The sequence below is a fragment of the Branchiostoma lanceolatum genome, chromosome 19 (assembly GCF_035083965.1).
Source record: "Branchiostoma lanceolatum isolate klBraLanc5 chromosome 19, klBraLanc5.hap2, whole genome shotgun sequence".
NCBI classification, from domain to species: domain Eukaryota; kingdom Metazoa; phylum Chordata; class Leptocardii; order Amphioxiformes; family Branchiostomatidae; genus Branchiostoma; species Branchiostoma lanceolatum.
Window position 1 is genome coordinate 13,468,366 of NC_089740.1, and position 24,452 is coordinate 13,492,817.

At 40.8% G+C, this 24,452-nt stretch overlaps 1 protein-coding gene, 1 long non-coding RNA gene and 1 pseudogene across 2 annotated transcripts; 1 reads left to right on the plus strand and 2 right to left on the minus strand.

The window, feature by feature from the left end:
* Nucleotides 1-9,990: 9,990 nt before the first annotated feature.
* LOC136425426 (tetratricopeptide repeat protein 38-like) lies at nucleotides 9,991-14,578 on the minus strand. Its single transcript, XM_066414286.1, has 4 exons — nucleotides 14,402-14,578; nucleotides 12,698-12,863; nucleotides 12,330-12,486; nucleotides 9,991-11,889 (listed from the first exon to the last, which is right to left on the minus strand). Exons 1-4 carry the CDS (start codon nucleotides 14,571-14,573, stop codon nucleotides 11,725-11,727), a joined length of 660 nt encoding a protein of 219 aa, XP_066270383.1. The 5' UTR covers nucleotides 14,574-14,578; the 3' UTR covers nucleotides 9,991-11,724.
* A 2,474-nt stretch (nucleotides 14,579-17,052) lies between these two features.
* Nucleotides 17,053-18,804, minus strand: LOC136425428 (uncharacterized). The gene is made up of 3 exons (XR_010754033.1): nucleotides 18,541-18,804; nucleotides 18,116-18,193; nucleotides 17,053-17,668 (listed from the first exon to the last, which is right to left on the minus strand). It is a non-coding gene; the product is annotated as an uncharacterized lncRNA (long non-coding RNA).
* Nucleotides 18,805-19,015: 211 nt separating this feature from the next.
* Nucleotides 19,016-23,723, plus strand: LOC136425427 (transcription initiation factor IIA subunit 2-like; annotated as a pseudogene).
* Nucleotides 23,724-24,452: the final 729 nt, after the last annotated feature.

Genomic DNA, 24,452 nt, shown 5'->3' on the forward strand with positions numbered 1-24,452 from the left:
GCAGGTTATACCACAAGAATACTAGTAAGCAGATAATATAGAATGCTATCAAGGGTGGCCAGGTCGTCGCACTCTCAATACCCAACAAGCGTAACTGACTTACCGCTCTTGTTGTCTCGTCGTCCCGCACAGGAGAAGATTTACCGTAATCCTGCCGATGTCAACGCCATGTAAGGAAATAGCAGAGAGAGGTCCTTCGATGGAAAGTGAAGACAGACTCCAGTTGTTGTCGTGGCCGTTGGGAAATATCTTTATTCCAAGTCACTCTGCATGTCCTCTCCTCTCTATCCTTAATCCCAGTCTGTCTTACTTAACACACTCTGTTACTCATTTTATATGTTTCACAATCTACATCTACATCTTCCCTGACAGACTGAGTCACAAGATAAATCACACAAAGGTACATGATGAAGGAAGTAGCCAGTCTCAGGGGGAGTGGACAACCTTGTGCCGAGTTGCACGGCCTCGCACAGCCTTAGTCATACTGCCTTGTGCCGCCTTGCTCTGCCTTAGTCATACTCCATGTCCATTTCTCAGTAATCTAAGGAATTCCTCTACATACACACATCTGCTTATACATACTTGATATGCACTATATTACACATTGACATTGAGATTTGATTCCAAAGTTATCTCCCTCCCAGGTAACGTATGGCGACACATCCTTTAGATGATTATTTGTACACCTGCGGCCTGAGAACTTGACCATCTGGCTTGTCCTGCTGTACTACATAACTACAGAAGACACTGGCCGTACAAGATGTGGTTCTACCAACTGGTCGTGTTGCTCGCAGTTCTGCAGTGGTCTGTTGGGACAGGGGAAGCTCGAACTGACCAGATAAACCTGCCACTGTGCAGGTTGTGGGAGGAATGTATCAGGACACGTAGGCAAGAGTTTAAGTATTGTGCAAAGTCTGTATATAACGTGTTTCATATTGGGCAGGTACTCTACCATATGGTCGATGAAAAGAAAACATATCTAGTCCACTAGATAAGCCATGTTTATGTCGTCTTTACCTTCTACAAATCTTGTACATGAGGCTTAGATACTTCACATGTTTTGTCTTCATTATTCTACAGGAATTCAAAATATAGGTTACAGATTTATTACCGTAACGCTAAAGCGCAAATGTATCACGTTTGAAACCATATGATTTTGTTGGGATGATGTTTGTCATGAAGAGTGATGTTTTGTTACTTTTCATTCAAAGCAGATGGCCTGGTACTGATGCTTAAAACATCAATAGGTTTTACCAAAATGTTCACTGCAATTGATTCATCGTAGAAAGACCATGGGTCCATGCATGTTGGATCGTTACATATTGTCTGACTGCAGTTGAAGTCGCTGAAGATGGAGAATCTGCGGTCCTGGAGACGTTTTGCCAGGACGTGGGGCACACGCTGAGGAAACGAGACATTCGGAACTGCAGCAAAGACACACGCGTGGCTGTCTTGTACGTTATATGATCCCAGGCTCTGGATTTGAAGTTAACACACCGAAAAAAGGGCTGATACTCAGCGTAGACAATAACCGTCTTCAAATGTGGACAACAAACACTTTCCACTCCATGTTCAGATCAAATGTCAAATGAAATAAGTGTGGCAATTAAAAATTATTGCCATAGCGAAGGTGTCTGGATTGATCTTACTTCACTGTAAGGAAAGTACCAACGTAGCACTCTAGATCTTAGTTCTGCCATAATATTGTGCAAAACGCACTTAGAAATCAGAAAGGCATCTGCCAAGCAGATATAGAAAGGCACCATGTAACTCGAGGAGTTCCTAGCACGTCAGGAAAGGCCGGAGTACACTCCCGTTGTAGTGTCTTTTTTCTCTGGCATTGTTGGATAGGTGGGGTGAGAAACTAGGCCGGAAGTTTAGAAAATCGGTATGCTGGGGCTCCTATGATCGTTTTGGTTGTCATTCTAGCTCTGTAGGATGTGTTTTCGAACACCTACTGTTGTTTTTCCGACACCGCACGCCTCCCCGTAAGGCGTTCAGTGTAGACTGCCCAAGCGGTAACCCAAGTTATTTATCGTTCCGTTTAAAACTTTGCCTTTCTTTATATGCTTGGATCTCCTCACGTTTTGGTTTTCACAGAGGTTTTTTGGTGGGAGGCATGATGTTCAGCACGTTCTTGTGATAATAGATCAACTGGGATGCGCAAACCCTTTTCAAAGCTAGAATACTAGATTCGGTGAACTCCCTGACACACTCCGGACAGTACGAAATCGGACACCACGTAAAAGTAGGTCATCTGTCATCGACAGCTGAGTGCCTGGATGCCAGACGTGCTAATGAGGTATCAAGTTTGAAAAAGTGACAGGAGGGCATCCACAGAGTTTGCCGGACGGATTCCTGAAATTCCTGTGGAATTCTGGGAATTCTTGCAAATCGGGCCTAAAATATACTATTAAGCTTGCCCCTCAGGCTTCGCTAAAAAAGAACTGGATCCAACATGAACTGTTGTGAAAAGGCAATCCACCCGAAAATACAAAGTCGCTAGAAGGCCTAATCCAACGTAACCCTTGGACTCTGCCAAAACAACTTCTGCAGAAGCAACGATAAGCTGTGTAAAAGAACAGGATTACCAACATCGGGATAATCAAACAGAACAAGGGAATAGTCTTTACAATTGTCTGGTGATGTAAAAGGCACAGACCGCTAAATAGGCTGAAATATCGTCTCCCTCCACCAGACTCATGTAGAGCCGTCATATCGTCAAGAGTTGCCGGGACCAGCGGACGAGCTCGCACCCGACGTCGCACGCGCCAAGCTTAAGGCTCCCCGTAAGAGATCGCGATATGTCCGGAGACAGAAGAATACAAGCGGGGTTGGAGGTTGAGGCTGAGAATGACGTCGTTAGCTACGTTAGGCAAGCTAGGAGTGAAGGCGTTCGCAGCAGGCAGGCATGTTCTCTTATTAACGGGGGAGAAGATGGCGATATCGCATCAGATATTGAGATCGTATAACCTTATGCCATTGCGTATCTCTGCCCGAATCCGACATATGACGAAGGTGGATGCGACTTATCCATGCACCAGGATGGAGAAGTGGACAATGAGACACGTTTAGAAGGTACGGCCTTAACTAAAAGTAACGATACGTCGACCAACATGGCAGGATGTAACACAGCTGGAAATGCTAACCAAGAGGATTTCGCTGAAGATAATAGTGACATACCAGCTAGCGGACAATTCTTGAATGCATGTCCGCTCGATCCTGAAAATGGTGCACAGCGTTTAAATCAAGAAAATTGTGCACTGCCTCCGAATCCGGAGAATTTTGAACAGACTGCGAATACAGAGAATGGTGCACAGCCTCCAAATCCGGAGAATTGTGCGCAGCCTCCGAATCCGGAGAATTTGTCACGTCCTCTAAATCCGGAAAGTGTTGCACATCCTTCGAATTCGGATAAGAGTGCGCAGTCTCCAAATCCGGAAAATAGTGCACAGCCTCCGAATCCGGAAAACGGTGCACAGCCTTCAAGACCGGAGAATTTTTCACATGCTCTAAATCCGGAAAGCGATGTTCAGTCTCCGAATCCGGAGAATGGTGCACAACCTCAAAATCCGGAGGACGAGCTACAACCGAACGTGATGTACGTGCCGAACGTTCCAAGAAAAGCAGCTTGTGGTAAGACATGCATATGTCTTTGTTTTCGTTACTTCCTTGTCAAGAATATCTCCGGTATCAAGCCTTTGTCTTCATACGCCAATTAACAGTTACTCAAGCAACTGGATATGATTTTGGAAACGGTCAGACATTTCGAGTAGCATCTACTACTTTTCGTCAGTGACTTTTGTCTTCATAGTTGACCAACACTATAGGGGCTCTGACAACAGACTGAAATTTTATTTTATTCTCAACCTACATAAGGATCTGGTTTCTTTTATTTTGGCTTGAGTGCTGTTCTGTTTAATACAGCGATCTGTATGTAGATTATTACGGGAGTGTTCTTATTGTAAAACATTTGCAAAGACTGTTTCTGTACTATGTTCAGCAGTGTACATATATCTGTGTTTTTTTATCTCCATGAAAAAAGGCTTTTTCATGAGATACTGTTTTGCTTGCGTTTGGTGTCTGTGTGTATGTATGTGTCACCGGACGCTTAAAGTCGCCATAACTGTAGAACCTGTGCATGGATTGAAATGATTTTTGGTATGTGGGTGGGTGTCAGGTGGAGGAAGGTCAAGGTCGATTTTGGGCTTCCTGGCATGTGTGACTGGAACTGCAATGGCGTATTTGTTAAAATCTTAAATGTAGAAGAACTGAAGAGTGGATGGACAGATCGTCATGTTCTTTGGTACACAGGTAGGTTAGACCAAGTTGTACACACTTAACTGTAAACTATGCAAATGAGACCGAATTTGCATAAGTTAGGAGGTAAATCGTTTGCATGTGTGTCGTCGGATGCTTAAAGTCAGCATAACTGTAGAACGTGTAGATGGATTGTAATGATATTTGGTATGTGGGTATGCGCTGGGAGGAGAATGGTCAAGGTCGATTTTGGGCCCCCTGGTTTGTGTCCCTGGAACTGCAATGGCCTATTTGTAAAAATGTTCTAAAGGGGTTTAACTGAAGAGAGGAACAACAGATTTTCATGTTATTTGGTACGCTGGTAGGTTGGACGGAGATGTACACACTGAAGTGCAAATCATGCGAAGTTATTGTGTTTGTGTGTGTGTGCGCGTGTGTGTATGTTTGTGTCACCGTGTTTGTATGTATGTGTCACCGGACGCTTAAAATCAGCATAACTGAAGAACGTGTGGATGGATTGAAATGATATTTGGTATGTGGGTAGATGCTGGGAGGAGAAAGGTCAAGGTCGATTTTGGGGCCCCTGGTATGTGTCACTGGAACTGCAATGGCGTGTTTGTGAATATTTTCAAAGGAGAATAACTGAAGAAAGGAGCGACAGATTTTCATGTTATTTGATACGCAAGTGGGTTGGGCAGAGATGTACAAACTGAAGTGGTAATTATGCAAATTTGGACTGAATTTGCATAAGTAATGAGGAATATCTACTTCTCCATTGTGGGTATGGGCTCTGAGGTCACACCTGTTGAATCCATTGGTCTCTTATCTAGGGCGAGTATTCCCCAATTCCCAACAGCTGGTGGTTCCGCTGCCCAAAACCAAGTAGATGTAAGGGTGGTAACTCTACTAATGGTGTTGCAGAAAGTTATATGTACCTTTTGTTTCATAGTACGGATGTTATATTTAAAATGTAGGTACCTTTAGAACAGGTCAATACACCTGACAATAATTTATGCTAATGAGGACCTAATTCACATAATTTATGCATAATCGTGTATTTCCCTAACCGTAAAAGCTGTGGCTGTCATATTTGAGATGTAGGTTCCTTCAGGAAAGGTTAACACACTTGTCCATGAATTATGCTAATGAGGACCTCATTTGCATATTTTATGCGTAGATGTGTATATCTCCTACCGTAAAGGAGATGTCATATTTGAGATGTTGGTACCATTAGGAAAGGTAAAAAAGCCTGGCCATAAATTATGCTAATGAGGGCATCATTTGCATAATTTAGGCATATCCCTTGCCGTAAAGGCTACGGATGTCATATTTCAGATGTAGGTAATTTTAGGAAAGGTGAACACACATGGCCATAAATTATGCTAATGAATATCTTTTGCATAATTTATTCATAAATGTGTATTTTCCTTACCGTTAAAGCTACAGATGTCATATTTTAGATGTAGGCACTTTTAGGGAAGGTGAATACACCTGTCCATAAAATATGCTGATGCGGACCTCATTTGTATAATTTAGGTATAACCTTGTATTTCCCTTACTGTAAAGGCTACGGATTTCATATTTGACATGTAGGTACCTTTATGAAAGGTCAGAAATGAGGAGTTTTTGCATAATATATGCATAACCCTTACTTTAAAAGCTACTGATGATATATTTCAGCTGAACACATCTGACCATGCTAATACAGACCTTGTTTGCATAATTTATGCAGAAACTTCAGGATTCCCTTACACTACAGTAAATGCTAAGGGCGTCATATTTGAGGTGTAGGTAACGGGAGGGGAATATCCTGCATTTTCCCGAAAATGTTGCCTTTCTAGGTTCTATTACGTGGATACCCTCTGGTACACAAAACAAAACAACCAGCGGCAACAACAAATAACTAGGGAAAATAAACACATCTCATATAAAAACAAATTTCATGGAGATTTTGGGTCTTCGGACTCTTGTTTCAGTTTTGTTCATTGCCAACGCCTTAAAATTGTTATTATTTACGGCAGGGTTTACAAGTCGGCGCGTGTGCATTGTTGTTGTGGGATCTGCCTTCTGTACATTCTTGATCATCGGCTGCATCTTTGCTGGGTTGTACTTTAAGCCCACCGCCCAGACTGTTCAAAAGGTTAGCCCACGATTTGTCTCGCTTAGTCGCACAGCTTTATTTTCTTGATCTGAAACAAATCATTATATTCCCCTTCCAGTGGGAAGGGGGATATACTGTTTTTGCTTGCCTGTTCTTCCTCTTCTTCTTCTTTTTTTCTTTCTTCTGTCAAAAACCAAGTAGATGTGAGGTGGAAGCTCTACTAATGGTATTACAGAAATTATATGTACCTTATGTTACATGGTACGGATGTTATATTTGAGATGTAGGTACATATAGGAAAGGTGAATACACCTAACAATAAATTATGCTAATGAGGACCTAATTTGCATACTCTATGCATAAACTTGCATTTCCCTTACCGTAAAAGCTGCAGATGTCGTATTTGAGATGTAGGTACCTTTAGGAAAGGTGATTACACCTAGCCATGAATTATGCTAATGAGGACCTCATTTGCATAATCGATGCATAAACTTGTATTTCCCTCACCGTAAAAACTGCGGATGCCATCTTTAAGATGTAGGTACCTTTAGGAAAGGTGAACACACATGGCCATGAAATATGCTAATGAGGACCTCATTTGCATAATTTATGCATAAACTTGTATTTCCCTTACCGTAAAAGCTGCGGATGTCATCTTGAAGAATAGGTACATTTAGGGAAGGTGAAAGCACCTGGACATAAATTATGCTAATAAGGACCTCATTTGCATAAATTATGCAGAAACTTGTATTTCCCTTACCGTAAAAGCTGCAGATGTCATATTTGAGATGTAGGTACTTTTAGGAAAGGTGAACACACATGTCCATGAATTATGCTAATGAGGACCTCATTTGCATGATTTATGCATAAACTCGTATTTTCCTTATCGTAAAAGTTACGGATGTCATATCTGAGATGTAGGTACCATTAGGAAAGGTCAGAAAACCTGGCCATGAATTATGTTAATGAGGGCCTCGTTTGCATACTTTATGCAGAAACTTCATAATACCCTTACAGTCAATGCTAAGGATGTCATATTTGAGGTGTGGGTAATGGGAGGGGAATATCCTGCATTTTCTCAGACTTTTCTCTTTTTCATTGACATGGAAGTGGTGGTATGTCACAAACTTTAGGGGAATCATATATCTAAATCTCCAAAAATGGTGTTACCTTCAGAGAGGAAGTGAAGCCTAACATTAGATCTAGATCTTGTGAACAAGTATCATGATTCGCGGGAGAAGCCACCTGTTGTCAAGTGTCTGTCATGGCAATGTTTTGTCGTTATATGCATGAAACGTTTGGCGAGAACTTTCAAATAAACTGTGTTCATTTAGCCAAATCGAGTTAAAGAACAATGCCTTCAATTCCTGTCTTCTTCCGTATTGATCGTTTGACAGCGATCTGGATTTATTTCTGGCTATCTCATTTCTCATTCCTGGTTACTTGACGTAGCGTGGACTGGACTATTGACGTAGCGTGCGTAGTCCAGTGGTTAGCGATCTTGCCTCTGGAACTAGAAGCCCCGGGTTCGATCCCGGCTGTGTTGCTCACCCAACATGCACGCTACCGGAAAAGATCGCAGTCCTTAGGACGGGACGTTAAGCCGTGGTCCACTGTTCATTGTGCTATTCGAAAAGAGCTAGGGGAATTTCCCCTGTACAATGAACCTGTAAATACTGTACATAGCGTCTGTCTTCTCTGTCACCACCAGTGGAAGATTAGCTCTTCAGTGAGCTAAAACTGGATCGAGATTACTTTCCTTTCTTTCACTTACAGAATCGCCGCTGCCTCCTGATACGGAGAAACTGAACAGCGACAAGCAGCCGGATCATTTGGTACAGCCTCAGTCCAACCCGGGTTCACTAGCCCTTAGTTTCTTTGGGCGCACAAACTGCTTTTCCGACTGTTCTGAAATCCACACAGCATTGGCAATGTTCACTGATGTGTCTAGTGATGTAGTGCACGATATAATGCAGCATGCATTGGGTAGTCGTATTGATGTCATTGATGTCAATGCGTTTTCTTTGAATCTGTAAAATTTCAAAAGTGATAACTTTCATGATAGATCCTTGTAGAGGACTCATAGACAAACAATATAATCAACGAGAAATGTTATAGTTGCAGCTATAGCTGGCATATCATCACAATGTTGATCACGACATGTCTTCTGAGATACACACACAAGACATGAGCAGATAAATCAATGCTACCCCGTTCATTAAGTGCGCACTGATTCATCCACTTGAGATCTTCATAGTCTGAATTGAACTATCCTGTGTGCAAACCATGTTAGACACCGTACCTAACGTTAATTAAATTCATGAAACTTGATATATGCCAGAAGTTCATTTGTCTATGAATATGGAATCACCCTGTCTTAAACTCGAGCCTTTCGTTATGTATTGTACACAAGGAAGTTTGCCATGTCAGCTGCGGCATGTGGTTATGCCACAATAAAGTGGAATAGACTGATATATGCAGTCCTTGCTTCTTTGTCGTTTTTTCTCTCTCCTTTTCATAGCATAGCTAGTTACCTTCATGGGTTGTTTCATAACATAGACCAACTACATTGTGTGCCATATTCTGCAGTATCATAACCAACCGGTCGGAGAGGTTTCTGGAAAAATTACCGTCTACTAAAATGGACACATCACCAAAGGGATTAGAAAATCGCCACGGTAGGTGAATGTTGACTATAGACAGGAATATAAATGCAAGTAAGTACGTTGCATTCCATGGATTCAGACAGAATTGCGCGCATGCGACTTGATGAGAACACATGTACACCATTACACGTGTGTTAACAGATATATTGGTGAGAACATAGGCAGTACATGAAAAGTTTGCAACGCTGTGTATCGACTTTGATGCAGGGATGAATAAAGTAGCAATTTTCAATTCTCACCTTGACTTGCACGTAGGAAAGATCGGCTTATTAACGGTATCCCCTTTCAAAGTAGTGCAAGATGTTTATGACCTGCGTAAAAGCCTTGTATGTCTGTTACCAACCAAATCGAATCATCAAAATGCCACAGTCATGACAAATGAGATTCGTTGATGACTACAATACATACTTTTGACAGAGAAGTCTGCTGAGTGTTTTGTCAACTTTCATAAAGGAATAAAATGAGTGAAAATTTCAATTCTTGCAGGTTTGAAAGGTCAGCACATTAACGATACTGAGATTCTCATGTAACTTACAAGTGGCTTGTATACGTACATATATTATATTAGCAAAATGTTTGGTCTGTGGGTGGGTGTTGGGAACACAAAGGTCAAGGTCAATTTTTGACCCCCTGGTATGTGACCTTGTTACTGCAGCAGAACTTCCGTTTTTTTCATCTTTTGACCTGGATGTGCTATGATCTTGATTTGGGGGGGGGGGGGTGTCAGCTGAGCATGAGAGGGGAAACAGAAAGGTTTTGATGGAAGTGATTGACAGCTGTGATGAGATCACTACTAGCATAGACTTGATATGACCAGCTGACCCGATCAGACAGCCATGGAAATACTGTATAGGTCAACGGAATTTAGAGCTCTCACGTACAGAAGTAAACGCATGCAAACCTTTCAAAGTGCCTCTGTTTAAAACAACATGTTTTACGAAAAGTAATATATAATTATGTACATAATCTTATCCCATTGAAATTAAGTGCATGTACTATATATTTCTGCATTGTAGTTTTGTTTAGATTGATTGACAGTGAATTGCACATTTATCTATGTCGAAATCGAAAGGTATCACAAAATTCCAGGTGACCAGATTTAGAGGTTTTGCTCATGCTCTCCGAATGAGATTGAAGATGAACATTACATTTTCATGGATTGGTCACAATACTATAATAAATGCTGACAGCTGCTTGCTCAAAACAATTTAATACATTTAAGGAGATATCCCTTACTGTGTATAAATAAGTAAATACACCAAAAGTATTCTTACACCATAAACCAATATAGTATATATTATACTTTAAAATTAGCATGTTGATTTATCTATATACTTGTACGTACTAGGTAAATCCATTTTGTATCAACTTGTTTGCTTGTAGGTATGTATAGTTGTAGGAGACCTTTTGAAAGTTGCCGCACTTTTGCTGTGTCAATAAAGATTGTTGTATAATACCTGGATACTCATCAAGACACTGTCTGGTTTTTAAGTCATAATGCCTGTTGGGTATTCGAATTCCTTTAAGAAATTGTCACATGATTGTCTTCAAGACGATTGTCTTCGACTATAAGGTTGCCTTTAAAGATTTTAACCTTAGTCAGTTATTATCTATCTCTTTTTATCTATAGCACCTTTAGGCCACACCATTTCTCGGATATGACAATACGCCTTTAAGCTGGAATATGATATAGAAAAATTGGTGGGGAATAATATATTTTCACCATCACGATTTTGTCCCCAAAATAATTTTTTGACTGTATCTAGAGTTGAACTCCAGTACTCCAGTATTTGTCATCAGGAATAAACAATCCACTGCTTCTGTGACGTCACGTTATGCAGATGGAACACATGACTCGGAGAGCAGTGGATCATATTTAGTTTCAGAGAAAGTCTTTGGCGCCCCCCTTGTCTCTGTTGAGGGATGGCAGATTGAAAGAAGTTGTGGTTTGCTCATTCCTTGACAAAGACAGTAAAAAAACAGTCAAAACTTGAGAAAAGTCCAATTTTTCGTGTTGGCAATTATAATTCAGCTCTGATCCGGATGAATTTTCAAGTTACTACTTGGAGGTTATCTAGTACATAGCAGCCGCACGCTCTGGACAGCTCCTGGGTACAATTAGAAGGTGACTGGGAGACACTGTTTTGAATCTGAGGAAAGGCATCCTGGTTGGAGCTGCCGTCGCCTTTCGGAAGGGACGTACAGTGTAAAATGGGGGTTCTGTGATTGAGGAGGTTCCTAGTGCCGAGAGCATGTTAAAAGGCACTACAACAGCCGCATTAGTCAGATGGGTATATGGCATTATATATTCCCCAGCCAGTTGGTACCCATCTTGAGTAATTAGGCCATTGTAATGTGCTTGAGGCACCTCCTCAAACACGGGACCCCCATTTTAGGCCACACCTATTCAATACGTTGGTTAACAGAATTTTTTTAAAGATGCTAGATTGGAAAATCAACATGAAAACAGAATCTGAGGTAAGTCTGTACTTTGGTGCATACAGTTTCAGGGAGTGAACAGGGTCAGGTGCAAGTTTTCACCCCAGCCTTCTGTTTTAAAGATGTTCTCATTCTAGAATTTTACCCAAAAAATCTGGTAACCAAGAAATTAAATTGGTGTGGCCTTACGTCTTCCAAAAGACTGTGCAGCTCCAGCTAGGATACCCTTCCGGGATTCTATGATTATGAATATTGTGCTTAATCCCCGTGCATGGCCATGGCCTTGGCAATGAGCCTGTCTGTCATCGGGGCTGACTTCTTCAGAGCCTTCCTCTCCAGCAGCAGATTTCTGGCCAGCCGGTGGTGACGCTTCTCGGATGACTTGATGGCAGCGTGGATCAAGAACAGGTTGAACAGGTCACGCTGTGAATAAGGGAATGAATGAATGGATGGATGAAAATAATAAAAATACTGTCATTCTTGTTTCTTTCACTGTAATTTTATGTTCACTGTTTTCATGGTCAACGCTGTACCGTGAACTTATTATCACCGTGAAAAACCCTTTTGGTATTATTTATGGATTTCCTTCACACATACATCACTGTAAATCACTTGCTGCTACCGTGAAGTTTAGGTTCAGTGAAAATGTCAATTTTCCTTACACTGTGAAATTTTGATACCGTGAAGGTAAATTGAATTACAGTATTGAAAACATTGAAAATAAATGAATGTTAATGCAAGCAATCAATCAATATTTCATTGTTCACACTCACCAAGTAAGTTGAAGTTATCTCTTACTACCTGAAAGAAGTATTGCTTCATAAGAATAGCAGTGAGTAAGTGATCCCTGCAAATAAACTGACCTGTGCATTGCTGCCTCCTATCGTGACCACCTGGTACCGCACTGGAGCCAGGAGGTCCACAGCTTTGGCAAAGTCGCCTTTGTCGTAGGCAAGAAACGCCTCGCACATCGCGACACCGAACTTCTTAGCAATGTCCGACTGCGTGCCCTGGTGCTCACTGTAAAATATTGTCAGCTGTAGAATTTACCTGTTAGATTTATTCAATTTATTTCTGTCATGCACCCAGATTTTGTGCCCTTAGGAAAAGACTGAGCGGATGCTGTCTGAAACGTCTGACTGTTTCAAAATTGTAACCAGACTTGCTTGACTATATTTGGCATATCTTATTACCTGGATGTGTAACCTTCATCAACAAAACAAATAAATACCTGACAAAGCTCTTCAGAGCGTTGACGAGCTTCTTGGCGGCCTCGTCCTGCTTGGCTCCGAGACACGACATCAGGACATGAAGGTCGTTAAAGATCAGGATGTGATCGTCCGCGTGAGGTCGGCAGGTCTCGTACAAGTCCTCCCACCTGCTGCCAACATCAACACCTGGGCAGGTAGGAGGAAAAGTGAAAGTTGCTCTTCACACCTGGGCAGTGAATGTGAAATAGGGAATAAGAAATAAGACTTCTTGAAGGGAAAGGATGGAATACGTCAGATATCATACAGATGTTCCCATGTGCACCTTCTGCCTGACATCTAGTACCAGGCAGGGGAAAGTAGAAGTTACAGTTTCCATTCACACCTGGGCAGAAAGTGAAAGTGATCTTGAACCAGTTGAGCTCACTGAAGAGCTCATTTTCCACTGGAAATGACAAAGAAGACAGACGCTATGTACAGTATTTGCAGGTTCTTTGTACCAGGGAAATTCTCCTAGCTCTTTTTGACACGTACAATGAATATAGCCTCTACCAGGCCCCCGTCCTATCGCTGGCAAAATAGTAGAAATCGGCCAAGGTACTCCGCTATACAGGGTAGTCCGCTATCACTGTCCGCTTCACTGTATAGCGGACCTACCCTGTATTATAAGCGGAGTACCTCGGCCGATTTCTACTATTTTGCCAGCGATAGGACGGGGGCCTGGTAGAGGCTACAATGAACAGTCGACCACAGCTTAAAAAAAAACAATCATGAGGGAAAGAAATGGATGGAAATAAGATGCAACACTTGAAGACCACTTGCGACAGTTCCACATAATGCAAGTGTGGATAAGATTATGTATATGTATATGTTGTGTAATATGTGAAACCTGTAAACCCTGCATCAATTCAGCTCTAGAAAGGCTGCCATTGCGGGTAATTTCTGACCAATAAAACCACTCTTTTTAAGACCAGGATATGATCGTCGGCGTGAGGATGACAGGTCTGCCGACATCAACATCTGCGTAGGTAGGAGGAAAAGGAAAAGTGACCTCGAACCACAATGAACAGTAGATCACAGCCTGTCCCCAGGGAAAGATATGGATGGACTGTAGGTTTCAAAAGCATGTCGCCGGAACGTAAGCACGACCTTGCGTTGAAGGTCGTGTTCGCGTATTCAAAGTTAATATCTCGCATATAGGTTCATTTAGTTGTGTCCAAAGACGGCTGTTACTTCTATACAACATTGAACAAAGAGAACAAAAGAGATTCGGAAGTTATAATAGGTTTAAATTAGTGCTGGGTACCGGTACTGTGTGCCGGTACTGTACCGTAAAAATTTATTAGGTACAGGTCAAAAATACCAGATCATGAAGTACCATTACTGTAAATTTACACCAAGTATGTGCTTATTTTGTGACTGATCTCCTGACCCCATTGCCTCATGCAACACCAAACTGACACCTTGGAACAGCGTAACTAATACAGACCTGTACCTAAACCTCTGTACCGGTACCTGTACCTGATGTTACGTTTAGGTACGCAGCACTAGTTTAAATAGTAGGCAAATACGAAGTTATTTACGTTCCGACAATGTGCTGGCTTCAAACGGGTCTTCCCACCTGGTGCCTACATGTGCGTCCACACCTGGGCTGGGGAAAGTAAAAGTTTATGATAAGTTTCCTTCACACTTGGACAAAGAAAAGTGAAAGTTTAAAGGGGCACTACCTTCCATGTTGAGCCTGTAGAGCAGTGAGCAGGAATCCACGATGTCCAGTAGAGGCCCCGAGCCTTTAGAGCGGACCCCGCACTCGTTATCATAGATGTCCAGCGCAGCCGTGTACTCACCCTTCTCAATGTGGTACACCGCCCAGTGCCAGTAGTTATGGCACGCAAGCATGCCACAGGTCTGTGTAAGTGAAACATTTATAATAGGCAATCAGAGATGGCAGACTTCATTCCCTTTCCCATACTGCTTTGCTACTACCCTTCCACTGCACTGACAAAATTGTAACACATAATTTTCATGTCTTGATGTGGTACACCGCCCAATGCCAGTAGTTATGGCAGGCCAGCATGCCACATGTCTGAGCAAGGTTAACACGGCAATCAGAGATGGCAGACTTCACAACCTCATACAGAAACACATGATCATCATCAGGACACACAGATACACACACACACAAACACACAGTCACAGGTACACACACATGTACACACACACATACAGGTACCTAAAGCAGACACAGCCTCCGTAAATACCTCTCTCAATAAAACTGACTGCACTTAAGGATGTGATATAACAGATATTCTATAAACTCCCTCTGTACAAGACTACAACAGTCTCATTCCATACTACATTTAATTTTGTCTTTTGTAGTTCCCTAGAATTACAATGTAGTGTACAAATTGCCATACAGCTAATATCATGTACAATTGTTGAGCAATATCAAGCTATAGTATAACCTGAGTTGCTGATGCATGCAGTCCAAAGTGTGGTAACAACCCTTACACCAGATGAACAATTGAGATTAAGTTCCAAACTCTGTCTAAACCCCAATGAAGGCCTAAAGTTTGCTGGTTGGACATGTACTGTACATGTACATGCTTGGTTATATGACAACTTTATCAAGAAATTATTGTAGAAAAAGATAGAAAATAACAAACTATACAGAAGATGATTTACACAGTACAGCAGACTCAAGAATAATGCGGCATGCTCGGTTTCCAGGCGGGAAACACCCCAGCAACGGAGTCTCTCATGGGAGCCCCCAGGCCCAGGTAGAAGTAGGTGTCATGAGCCATCTTGATGCCATCTTCCTAATACACGAAGACCAAACAGGGTTTGTTAAACAAAAATATATAGGGACAAACATTAGGCGTATTTATGACACAATAGATTATTACGATAAAAAGAAGAAACCGGGATTGTTGATGTTTCTGGACTTCAAAAAAGCTTATGATAGTATCGAACACCCCTTCATACTAAAAGTACTAGAAACTGTAAACTTTGGACACAACATGATCAAATGGGTTAAATTGCTATACACTGATATAACAAGCTGTGTGCTTAATAATGGATACATATCTCCATGGTTTAGTGTTCATAGAGGTGTAAGGCAGGGGGATCCACTGTCATCTAGTTTGTTTATAATCGGTATTGAAATGTTAGCTTCAGCAGTTAGAGCAGATACAAACATCAAAGGTTTACAAGTGTATGGTAGAATGCAAAAACTGTCAATGTACGCAGATGACATGACACCACTACTACTAGATATACCCTCTGCACTGAATCTGTTAGAAACGTTGAACCTCTTTAAGGATTGTAGTGGTCTTGATCTAAATTATGGAAAAACTGAAGCTATGTGGATAGGCTCAAACAAAGATAGACAAGATAAGCCACTCCCTATCCGTTGGCCTGATGGTCCCATTAAAGCACTGGGCGCGCACTTTGGCCATGACAAACATAGATGCTATAAAGAAGACCTTGATAAGAATTATACAAAAATGGTACAAGCGTGCAACATATGGAAACAACGAAACTTGACCTTGATTGGTCGGATATTGATTGTGAAGACCATCGGCATCTCTAAGTTGATCTATATGTGCTCAGTCATGCACGTCCCTCCCCAATTTGTGAAACAAGTAAACGAATACATATTCAAGTATATCTGGCGAGAGAAACCTCCAAAAGTAAAAATGAAAACTCTGATTGGAAAAAAATGTCAAGGTGGACTTAAAATGATCGATTTTAATATAATGAACAAGGCCTTAAAAGCCATATGGATTAAAAGATTTCTAATGGACCCATCAAAAGAAAAAGAGCACGTGTTTGCAAGATGGGGAGGCTTCCTGTTGTTCCGATGCAATTACGCTACCTCTCAATTAAATCTTAACGACATGCCCCCATTTTACAAAGATGTTTTAGTTGCATGGGAAGAAGTGATGGAATACGAACCCAAAACACACAGACAAATATGTTCGCAAGTTTTGTGGAATAATAGATTTATTTTAGTAAAAATGCACCAATATATTACAAAATCTGGATAGATGCCGGAATTATCTATCTGAACGATTTGTTGTACGAGGATGGATCTTTTCTTACAAACAAAGACCTACACAATTTATATGGTTTGACCATGGATTCAAGACAAATAATGAATTTCAATTCTATAAAAGCGGCAATACCAAAAAATTGGAAAGATAATATTAAAAACAATGGGAAAAAGTGCGCCTCTAAAAATATCATTGAATACACGGATAGAATCCATCCCCTCACAACAACATGTAAACAGATATACGATACCCTTATAGAAAAACATGTTATACCACCCACTAGAGAAAACGAAATCATACGTAAAATTGGCAAAGACAACATCGAGAAAGTTTATACTACCGCCTTTATTGTCACTAAAGAAACCAATTTACAATATTTTCAGTACAAGATAATCCACCATTTCCTACCTACAAACAGCTGGTTAAAAAAAAAACAAATGTAGTAAAAACCGACCGATGCAATAACTGTAAGGAAAAACATACCATAGTACATATTTTTGTGTATTGTAAAGAGGTTAAAATGTTCTGGAAGCAATTCTGTCTTTGGTGGAGGAGCTATGAAAAGAAAGATATAGAGCTAGACGAGAATTTGATTGTATATGGTGTATGCTACCGTCGTACGGCCAACGCCACACTGTTATATTATATTCTCTTGGCAAAATACTGTATATACCTATGTTATGTAAAAAAACATGAAACCAAATTTTGCACTTTTTAAGAACAGGGTAAATAATAGTACAGAAATAGCCCCGTAAGGCGATACTGCCTGATCGCAATTACTTTTATGTAATGTTATGTGATTGTTATGTGAATTTAATGTTATGCAAATGTTAATAAAGGTTGTTTAAAAAAAAAAAAAAAAATCTTGATGGCCAACATGTCGGTCAGGTGTTCCAGTTTGATGCCGCCTCCCACTTGTCACAGGCTCCGGTCATGTCCCTGAAACATCACAAACAAACACCTGCAGTTATAAAGGGAACTGCTAGGGGATCATCCAATGGAAGTAAGACTTAATGTCATGTCCACATGTCAGTCGGCTGCTCCAAGATTATAGTCTCCTAACTTGTCACAGGCTCTTATAGCTATCATGGCCATGATAGCTATAGGAGCCTGTGACAAGTTAGGAGACTATAATCTGCAATTGCAATATAACTTACAAGTGAGTGTTTTTAGCCAACAACTACTAGTAGTATGTGTACATCAGTAATTATAAGTTGTTCTGTTTTGAAAGCACAAAGGTTATAAAAATCAGACTTGTTTTGAAGATGTATATACATAGCTCTAGTTTTGTTCACAGTATATTTGGACATTTCTGAATGTACTTCGGTCATCAGTTTCCTTGATCAAAAGATATTGAAGATGTGTAAGGGTCCTTGAGATGTTTACCTGAGTGAGGACTGCATCATACATCTTACAGGCCTCATTACTGGTGGTGGAGAGAGGCAGGCCAATCTTCTACCACTCCTGCAGGGAGTATATCATCAAGAGCAAAAAGCTTATTATAATAACAACTTCTTAAATAAGATTGTCAATGTTATACTCCTGCAGAGAGTATATTTATCAAGAGAAAAAAGCTTAACAACTTCTTCAATAAGATTGTCAATGTTATGAATGTTATGATTAGAATATATATTTACCGTGTCGCATAATATTTCAACAAGTATGTCTCAGAAATTGTTTGGATTTATTCACTTTCAATATCTCTAAGACTTTGCTGGTAGCTGTACTTTCAGCATTCTCTAACTCCTTGTTCTTTAAGAGATGCTTCCACAAATTCTTTCCCAAGTTTAATTAATCAATTAATACATTACCTGACAATCCCTCCACTGGCAGTGCATTTTGAATCACTCTGAAGGAAAAGAGATTAAAGAACCTTCAGCAATATCAGGGATTACAAAATGGCGTGCTTTCAAATATCTCCACTGAACCTGAACTAATCTTGACCTTACCTTTAATTGTTGATTACTTGGTAACGTCGTATTGAAGTTTCAGGTAAGTTTTGTACTTTATACGCTAAATACTCGATAATAGCTTCTCTTTCAATAGCTCTACTCTACTCTACTCTTGAGCTAAACTTCAAAGCTTGAAACGCCGACTAGCAATGCCAAAATCGTTTGATACAAACCGGTTAGACGGCAGCAATCAAAAGTAAGTACACGCCCACGAAGTTGTGTTTTTGCGATCAGGCAAGAAATACACACCTGTAAGGTCAGGTCATAGTTCAGAGGTTGGTATGCTCAGGCAAACACTGCCACCTTGCGAGATTTTCTAGAACTGCAACTCCGATGCGATCTTGAAGGATGTGAGTGCATTTTCTTTATTCGTCTTGGAAATTTCCCCTTTTTTCATGAGTTTCCATTCTTGAACAAACTCCACATTTACTAGTTCAGTCTACATAGAACATAGACTTACTCGGTTGGTATTAAAACTTGGTGGGGTCGAGCTTCGTTTTGTGAAATTTTGCCCTTGTTTTGTTTTTAGTCTTCGCCCAAACAAAGAACCCCGCTGAGAAAAGATGGCGTACCAGTTGTACCGGAACGCCACCATCGGCAATACTCTACAGGAGAGCCTAGAAGAGCTCATACAGGTAACTGGTCAAGCGAAAAGCTTCGTATTGGAGGAATAACATGATCTTATAACGGCAAGTCTACGAAAGCCACGCCTTGCGCACTGGTATTCCAGTGCTGAATCAACTGGCGAATAAGCCTCAGCACTGGTTTTCCAGTGCTGAGGAAAGTTTAGCACTCGTTTTCCAGTGCTGAATGGCTGTGTTCCAGTGCTGAAGCTCTTTCAGTACTGGAATTCCAGTGCTGAAACTTGTTTGAGCACTCGTTGTCCAGTGCTGAGTGGAGCTCAGCACTCGGTTACCAGTGCTGAAAGCGCGACGGAGCGGCGGTGGGTCATGTCATGGTTACCCAGTGCTGAAACCGCCGTCAGCACTAGAGCCGAGTGCTGATGTACAAAAGCCACGCCTTCAGCACTGGATTTACCAGTGCTCGGGGACATGTCAGCACTGGAAAACGAGTGCTGACAAAACCCCAGCACTGGAAAACGAGTGCTAAAGTGTTTTCACCACTGGAACGTTTTTGCAACCAGTGCTGAGGGTGGTGTCAGGCGTAAGGAATGCAGCAGGATCACTTGCTTTCTTTACTTTTGTGATTCCACGTTGATGAATGTTAGACATCCAGGTAATAATATACGCCAAAAATAATTACTCAAGCAGCTGGATAAGATTTTGAAAGTGATTTGGGTGGCCATGAAAATTCTGTTTACGGCTTATATTGTTGCCGTCATTAGGTTGTTTCTGTGCACGTGAATCGTGCCAAATGAAGTGTTTTAAAGATACTAGTAGTATTGGTTCGTTTGTTCAGTACATCAATATTTTGAAATTCAACAAGGAAATAAAATGTATAATTGCCCGTAGGCAAATGAGTTCCCGGGTGTCTGTACATTAGTCTAGGCGATTGGTGCAAAAATTGTTCAAATTATGGTAAAAGCATGAAACTTGGCATAAGTGTTCCATATAACAATAGAAACAATTCTAGGGGTGGAGCCATTGGAAACCAGCTGTAACATGGCAACTGTTGCTAGGCAACTTCTTTTGCTTGGCAACGAGTGCTTTAGAGACCCAATGTCTGCATTTGTGTCTTAATTATGAGGCCAAATGACATTAAATTTGTTATGGTGGTAACCAAGACCGATATCTTTAGACATGACATTTTTTAGAATTACTTAACGTCTAAAATCTGGTTAATTTCATGTGGTTTTTGTAATTTTCTTATAAAAAATGTACATTTTCTGCTTTTGTGCCATGATAGTTCATGTAATTAGGCTTGAACTTACTTCAAATATGTAATTGATAGCTTGTCATATCGCACTTTGCAAAATGTTTTGAGAAGACCCCTGTATCTGGTGAAAAAGTAACGTTTTTGGCAATTCTTTACTAATAATGTCTATTTTGGGGTTCTTTCCCATAATAGAGTTTATCTAAAAACGTGTTGTTGAAATGATTCAATTAAGGTAAAAGCATGAAACTTGGCATAAATTTTCTATACAACATGTAACTTGTCCTCAAACAATGGCATCTTCCACGCCGATACAGTTACTCTTTAACCCACATGAAGATCTTAAAAATCAGTCACTTCGAGTGATAGTCAGTGCAGCGTCAGAGCACTTATAATATCGGTAATATCGAAATTCAAATCTGTTATAGATATGCTCTATAGATAAATTTCAGTGAATAGTCCGGAAATGTATCACGTTTTTAAAAGCGCAAGTATCTCAGCACTCCGTTTGCAGTGCATTCAATACTTGTCAAAACTCGGTTTCCAGTGCTCACGTCGAGTTTTCCAGTGCTGAACTCCACTCAGCACTGGTTTTCCAGTGCTGAACAAAACTCAGCACTGGTTTTCCAGTGCTGAAGCCACTTTCAGCACTAAGGACCGAGTGCTGGAAAAGGAGAGCGTGGCTTTCGTAGATTTGCCTTTTAACGTTAACGTTATATCGTTTGTACACAAACGTAGGAACGTAAGATTATCCTTCGACAGGGGAAGCAACTTGCCCCGCCACCACAGATAGCACACAGGCCCAAAATGTACCTCTCGCGCATTAGTCTAAGCACGATAGCACGTTCCTGCGAAGCTATTGTGTTACGCGAAGGGGGCTTATCGGCTACACAGATACAGGTAAAGAAATGTGGTACATTGTTAGCCTCTACCAGGCTCCGCAGATGGCTGGAAAAATAGTAGAAATTGGCTGAATAGAGTAAATACTAGTAGTATGCTAAGGGAGTCGGCTACGGAGAGAGGGTCCAATATGCCATTCTTCTTGGACCCTCTCTCCGTAGCCGACTCCCTTAGCATACTATTCACTCTATTTGGCAAATTTCTACTATTTTTTCAGCCATCCGCGGAGCCTGGTAGAGGCTAGTACGTTACAAAGTATATGGATATTAATATACCATGCATGCCCATTGTTCTGTTATTTGTTTTTCATGTCCAGTCTCAGCAGATCACCCCCCCAGCTGGCCCTACAGGTCCTGTTACAGTTTGACAAGGCCATCAACAACGCCCTGGCAACCAGGGTCAGGAACAGGCTTAACTTCAAGGTCAGACACGAAAACTGATAAACAGTCAAACCTGTACCAGTTACTACCAATGCATAATGTCCAGTTTTGGTGGTCACTAGATAATTTTCCCATTGACTCAAGCCTTAAGAATCCTGACTATAGTGACCACCTGTCTACGTAGACCAAATTTTATTGAATCTGTGTGGTCTTCTTGGGCAGATTTGACTTGCGTAACTGCTAGAATATTTCATGAAACAGTTTAATTTTTGTTGTTTTCTTCAGGGTCACTTGAGAACCTACTGTTTCTGCGACAACGTGTGGATGTTCGTTCTGAACTTTTAGTGGTCCATTAGATAATTTTTGTTGTTTCCTTCAATGTTTATTCGTTATTTATTCCTTCAGAGCCGCTTGAGAACCTACCGTTTCTGTGACAACGTGTGGACGTTCGGTCTCGAGGACATGGAGTTCCGTGACGTGGCGGACATCATCAGAGTCCACAAGGTCAAGATCGTGGCCTGCGACGGCAAAGGTGAGCTGGGCAGTAATTTGAGAAGTTAGTTGTAGAGTGAAACTCGTCACCAAGTTAAGTAGGGTTGTTACTATGTGATTGCCGCTAGTACAAGAGAGCAAAGGATGGAGACGTTCACTAGCTGCTTGTCTGCTCAGAACTGCTCTAGCTATAGATAGACGTGGGGTCTCTCTTCTTTATTGGTACCTCAGTTACAGATGTGGCCCTCGTCGTAGGACCACTTGTGGACAGGTCTCTAACATCTTCCTGTTATCCTATCTGTTGTTATAGCTAAAACTTCTTTCACATATCTGAACGTGCTTATGATTTATGTTGATTAGCTATTGTTGTGTGCTTTTTTAGCTGGCGTTGTCATGCGGCTTATGACAAAAGGTGATTGTTTTATCGTTATTGATTATAACACAGGAGTACAACTCAAGACTTGAAATGGTAGTACCTTCTTGTTCCAAGATTTAGAAATAGATTTTTTTTTAGATTCAAGAATTTATTGTAGTTGTGATTTCTCTAACATTCAGTTTGTGTTTGTGTTTTTACAGCCAGTGCAGGGGGCACCAAAGATGACTGACCCATCAGACCTTACTACAACAATACTCATCCCTGTATAAAACCTGATAAGAGAAACAATTTCTCTCTGAAGCCACACCAATTTATTTCCGACATCTAGAAGCAAAAATTTTGGGAGGGGACATGATACAAACAGAGGGCTAGCAGAAATACTTGCATCTAATTGTACATGTATTCTCTCCCTTTGAAACTTTGTGTACCAAGATACAGACTTTTGCCTCAGACTATGTTTTCATGCTGATCTTCACTCCACTACAGCATTGTTTTTATGTAATCCAAGAAGAACCAACAAATCAAATTGGTGTGGCCTAAATATTTTCAATCTTCAACTGGAGGTGCATTTCATTTTCTATGTAAATGGGAATTTTTCATTTTCCTATGCTTTCAATCATAAACGACTTGTTGTATGTTAATCTTCAAAGCACACGCAGGCTGCAAAATTAAACATTTTTTTAGATATGATTTAGAAGTCTGTCGACGTCAATGGATGTACTTCTAAATGTTGACATAGTCAAGTAATGTAAACATCCTATTAAATGTGACAACAAACAAAAAAAGTAACACTGTAAGAAAGATACGGCGTTGTGATGTATACTTTATGTATACATGTAGACATTCCAGAAGTAATGTCAGCTACACTCTATATTACATGTGTCATTATATTGAATTTGGGAAGGTACATTTGTCTACTCCATGTTTCAAAGGCACCGTACATGTACAGTATGTATAGTTCTAACTGGATCTATACGAAAGATTCAAATAATCATAACACATCTGTGAATTGTTTCATAAGGTTGGTAAGTCACTGAATAAAAATACTCTTTTTTACACAACCAAGAGATTTATTATTATTCATGGCTAGCAGGGCGTCAGGGTGTCTTTTGGACGCCCTACACTAAGAAAAGAAGGAAATTGGATGCCCTTCTTTTGCAGCGGACACCCAGAAGACACCCTGTATTCCTGGTAATTACATACACATGCACATGTCAAGGGACTAGGTAGGTAGGTAGGTAGCACATGTGTTCCCCCCACACACTCACTGCAAAATGGACCATTCCACATACAAGACAGTGGAACAGCATGTAAATTGATAGACACGCAATGCTACCAGGTACTTGCTAATCCATAGAGCACATTGGGAAGCTCTGGTTCCCATCCTCCCCCCCCCCCCCAAAAAAAAAATGTTTGAACGCCCTGTCTATAAATCCTAGCTAAAAGCCTGTCTGACAACGACCATCAAGAATTGCCATCCTTTTCCATCTCCTCAGGACTTTTACAGACTTGGTCCATGAGTAACATGAGATCCCTGTTGATGCCATATTCCTAGAGTTCCTCCTCATCATCTTCTTCCTCCTCCTCTTCTTCAAACTCCTCTTTGGTTGGTTGCTGGAGAAAGGCACCATGGGATATGTCCAGCTGTAGAGGGGTCTCGTTAATGGTTGATTCCTCAAAGTCCTCTTCCGCCTAGATAAGTGCAAAAAAATCTTCAGATTAGTAAAAAAACACACTCTAATGACATCACTCCATTGACATAGTTCAGACATTTTATGGTAAAAATCAAT

Bases quoted from the DNA above. Each gene is read 5' to 3' on its own strand.
- LOC136425426 (XM_066414286.1), bottom strand. From the start codon at position 14,573: ATGCTTGCGTGCCATAACTACTGGCACTGGGCGGTGTACCACATTGAG. The intron at 12,864-14,401 runs GTAGTGCCCCTT...CTACCTGCCCAG, and splicing joins CTACAGGCTCAACATGGAAG to GTGTTGATGTTGGCAGCAGG. The intron at 12,487-12,697 runs GTATTTATTTGT...AATATTTTACAG, and splicing joins GCTCTGAAGAGCTTTGTCAG to TGAGCACCAGGGCACGCAGT.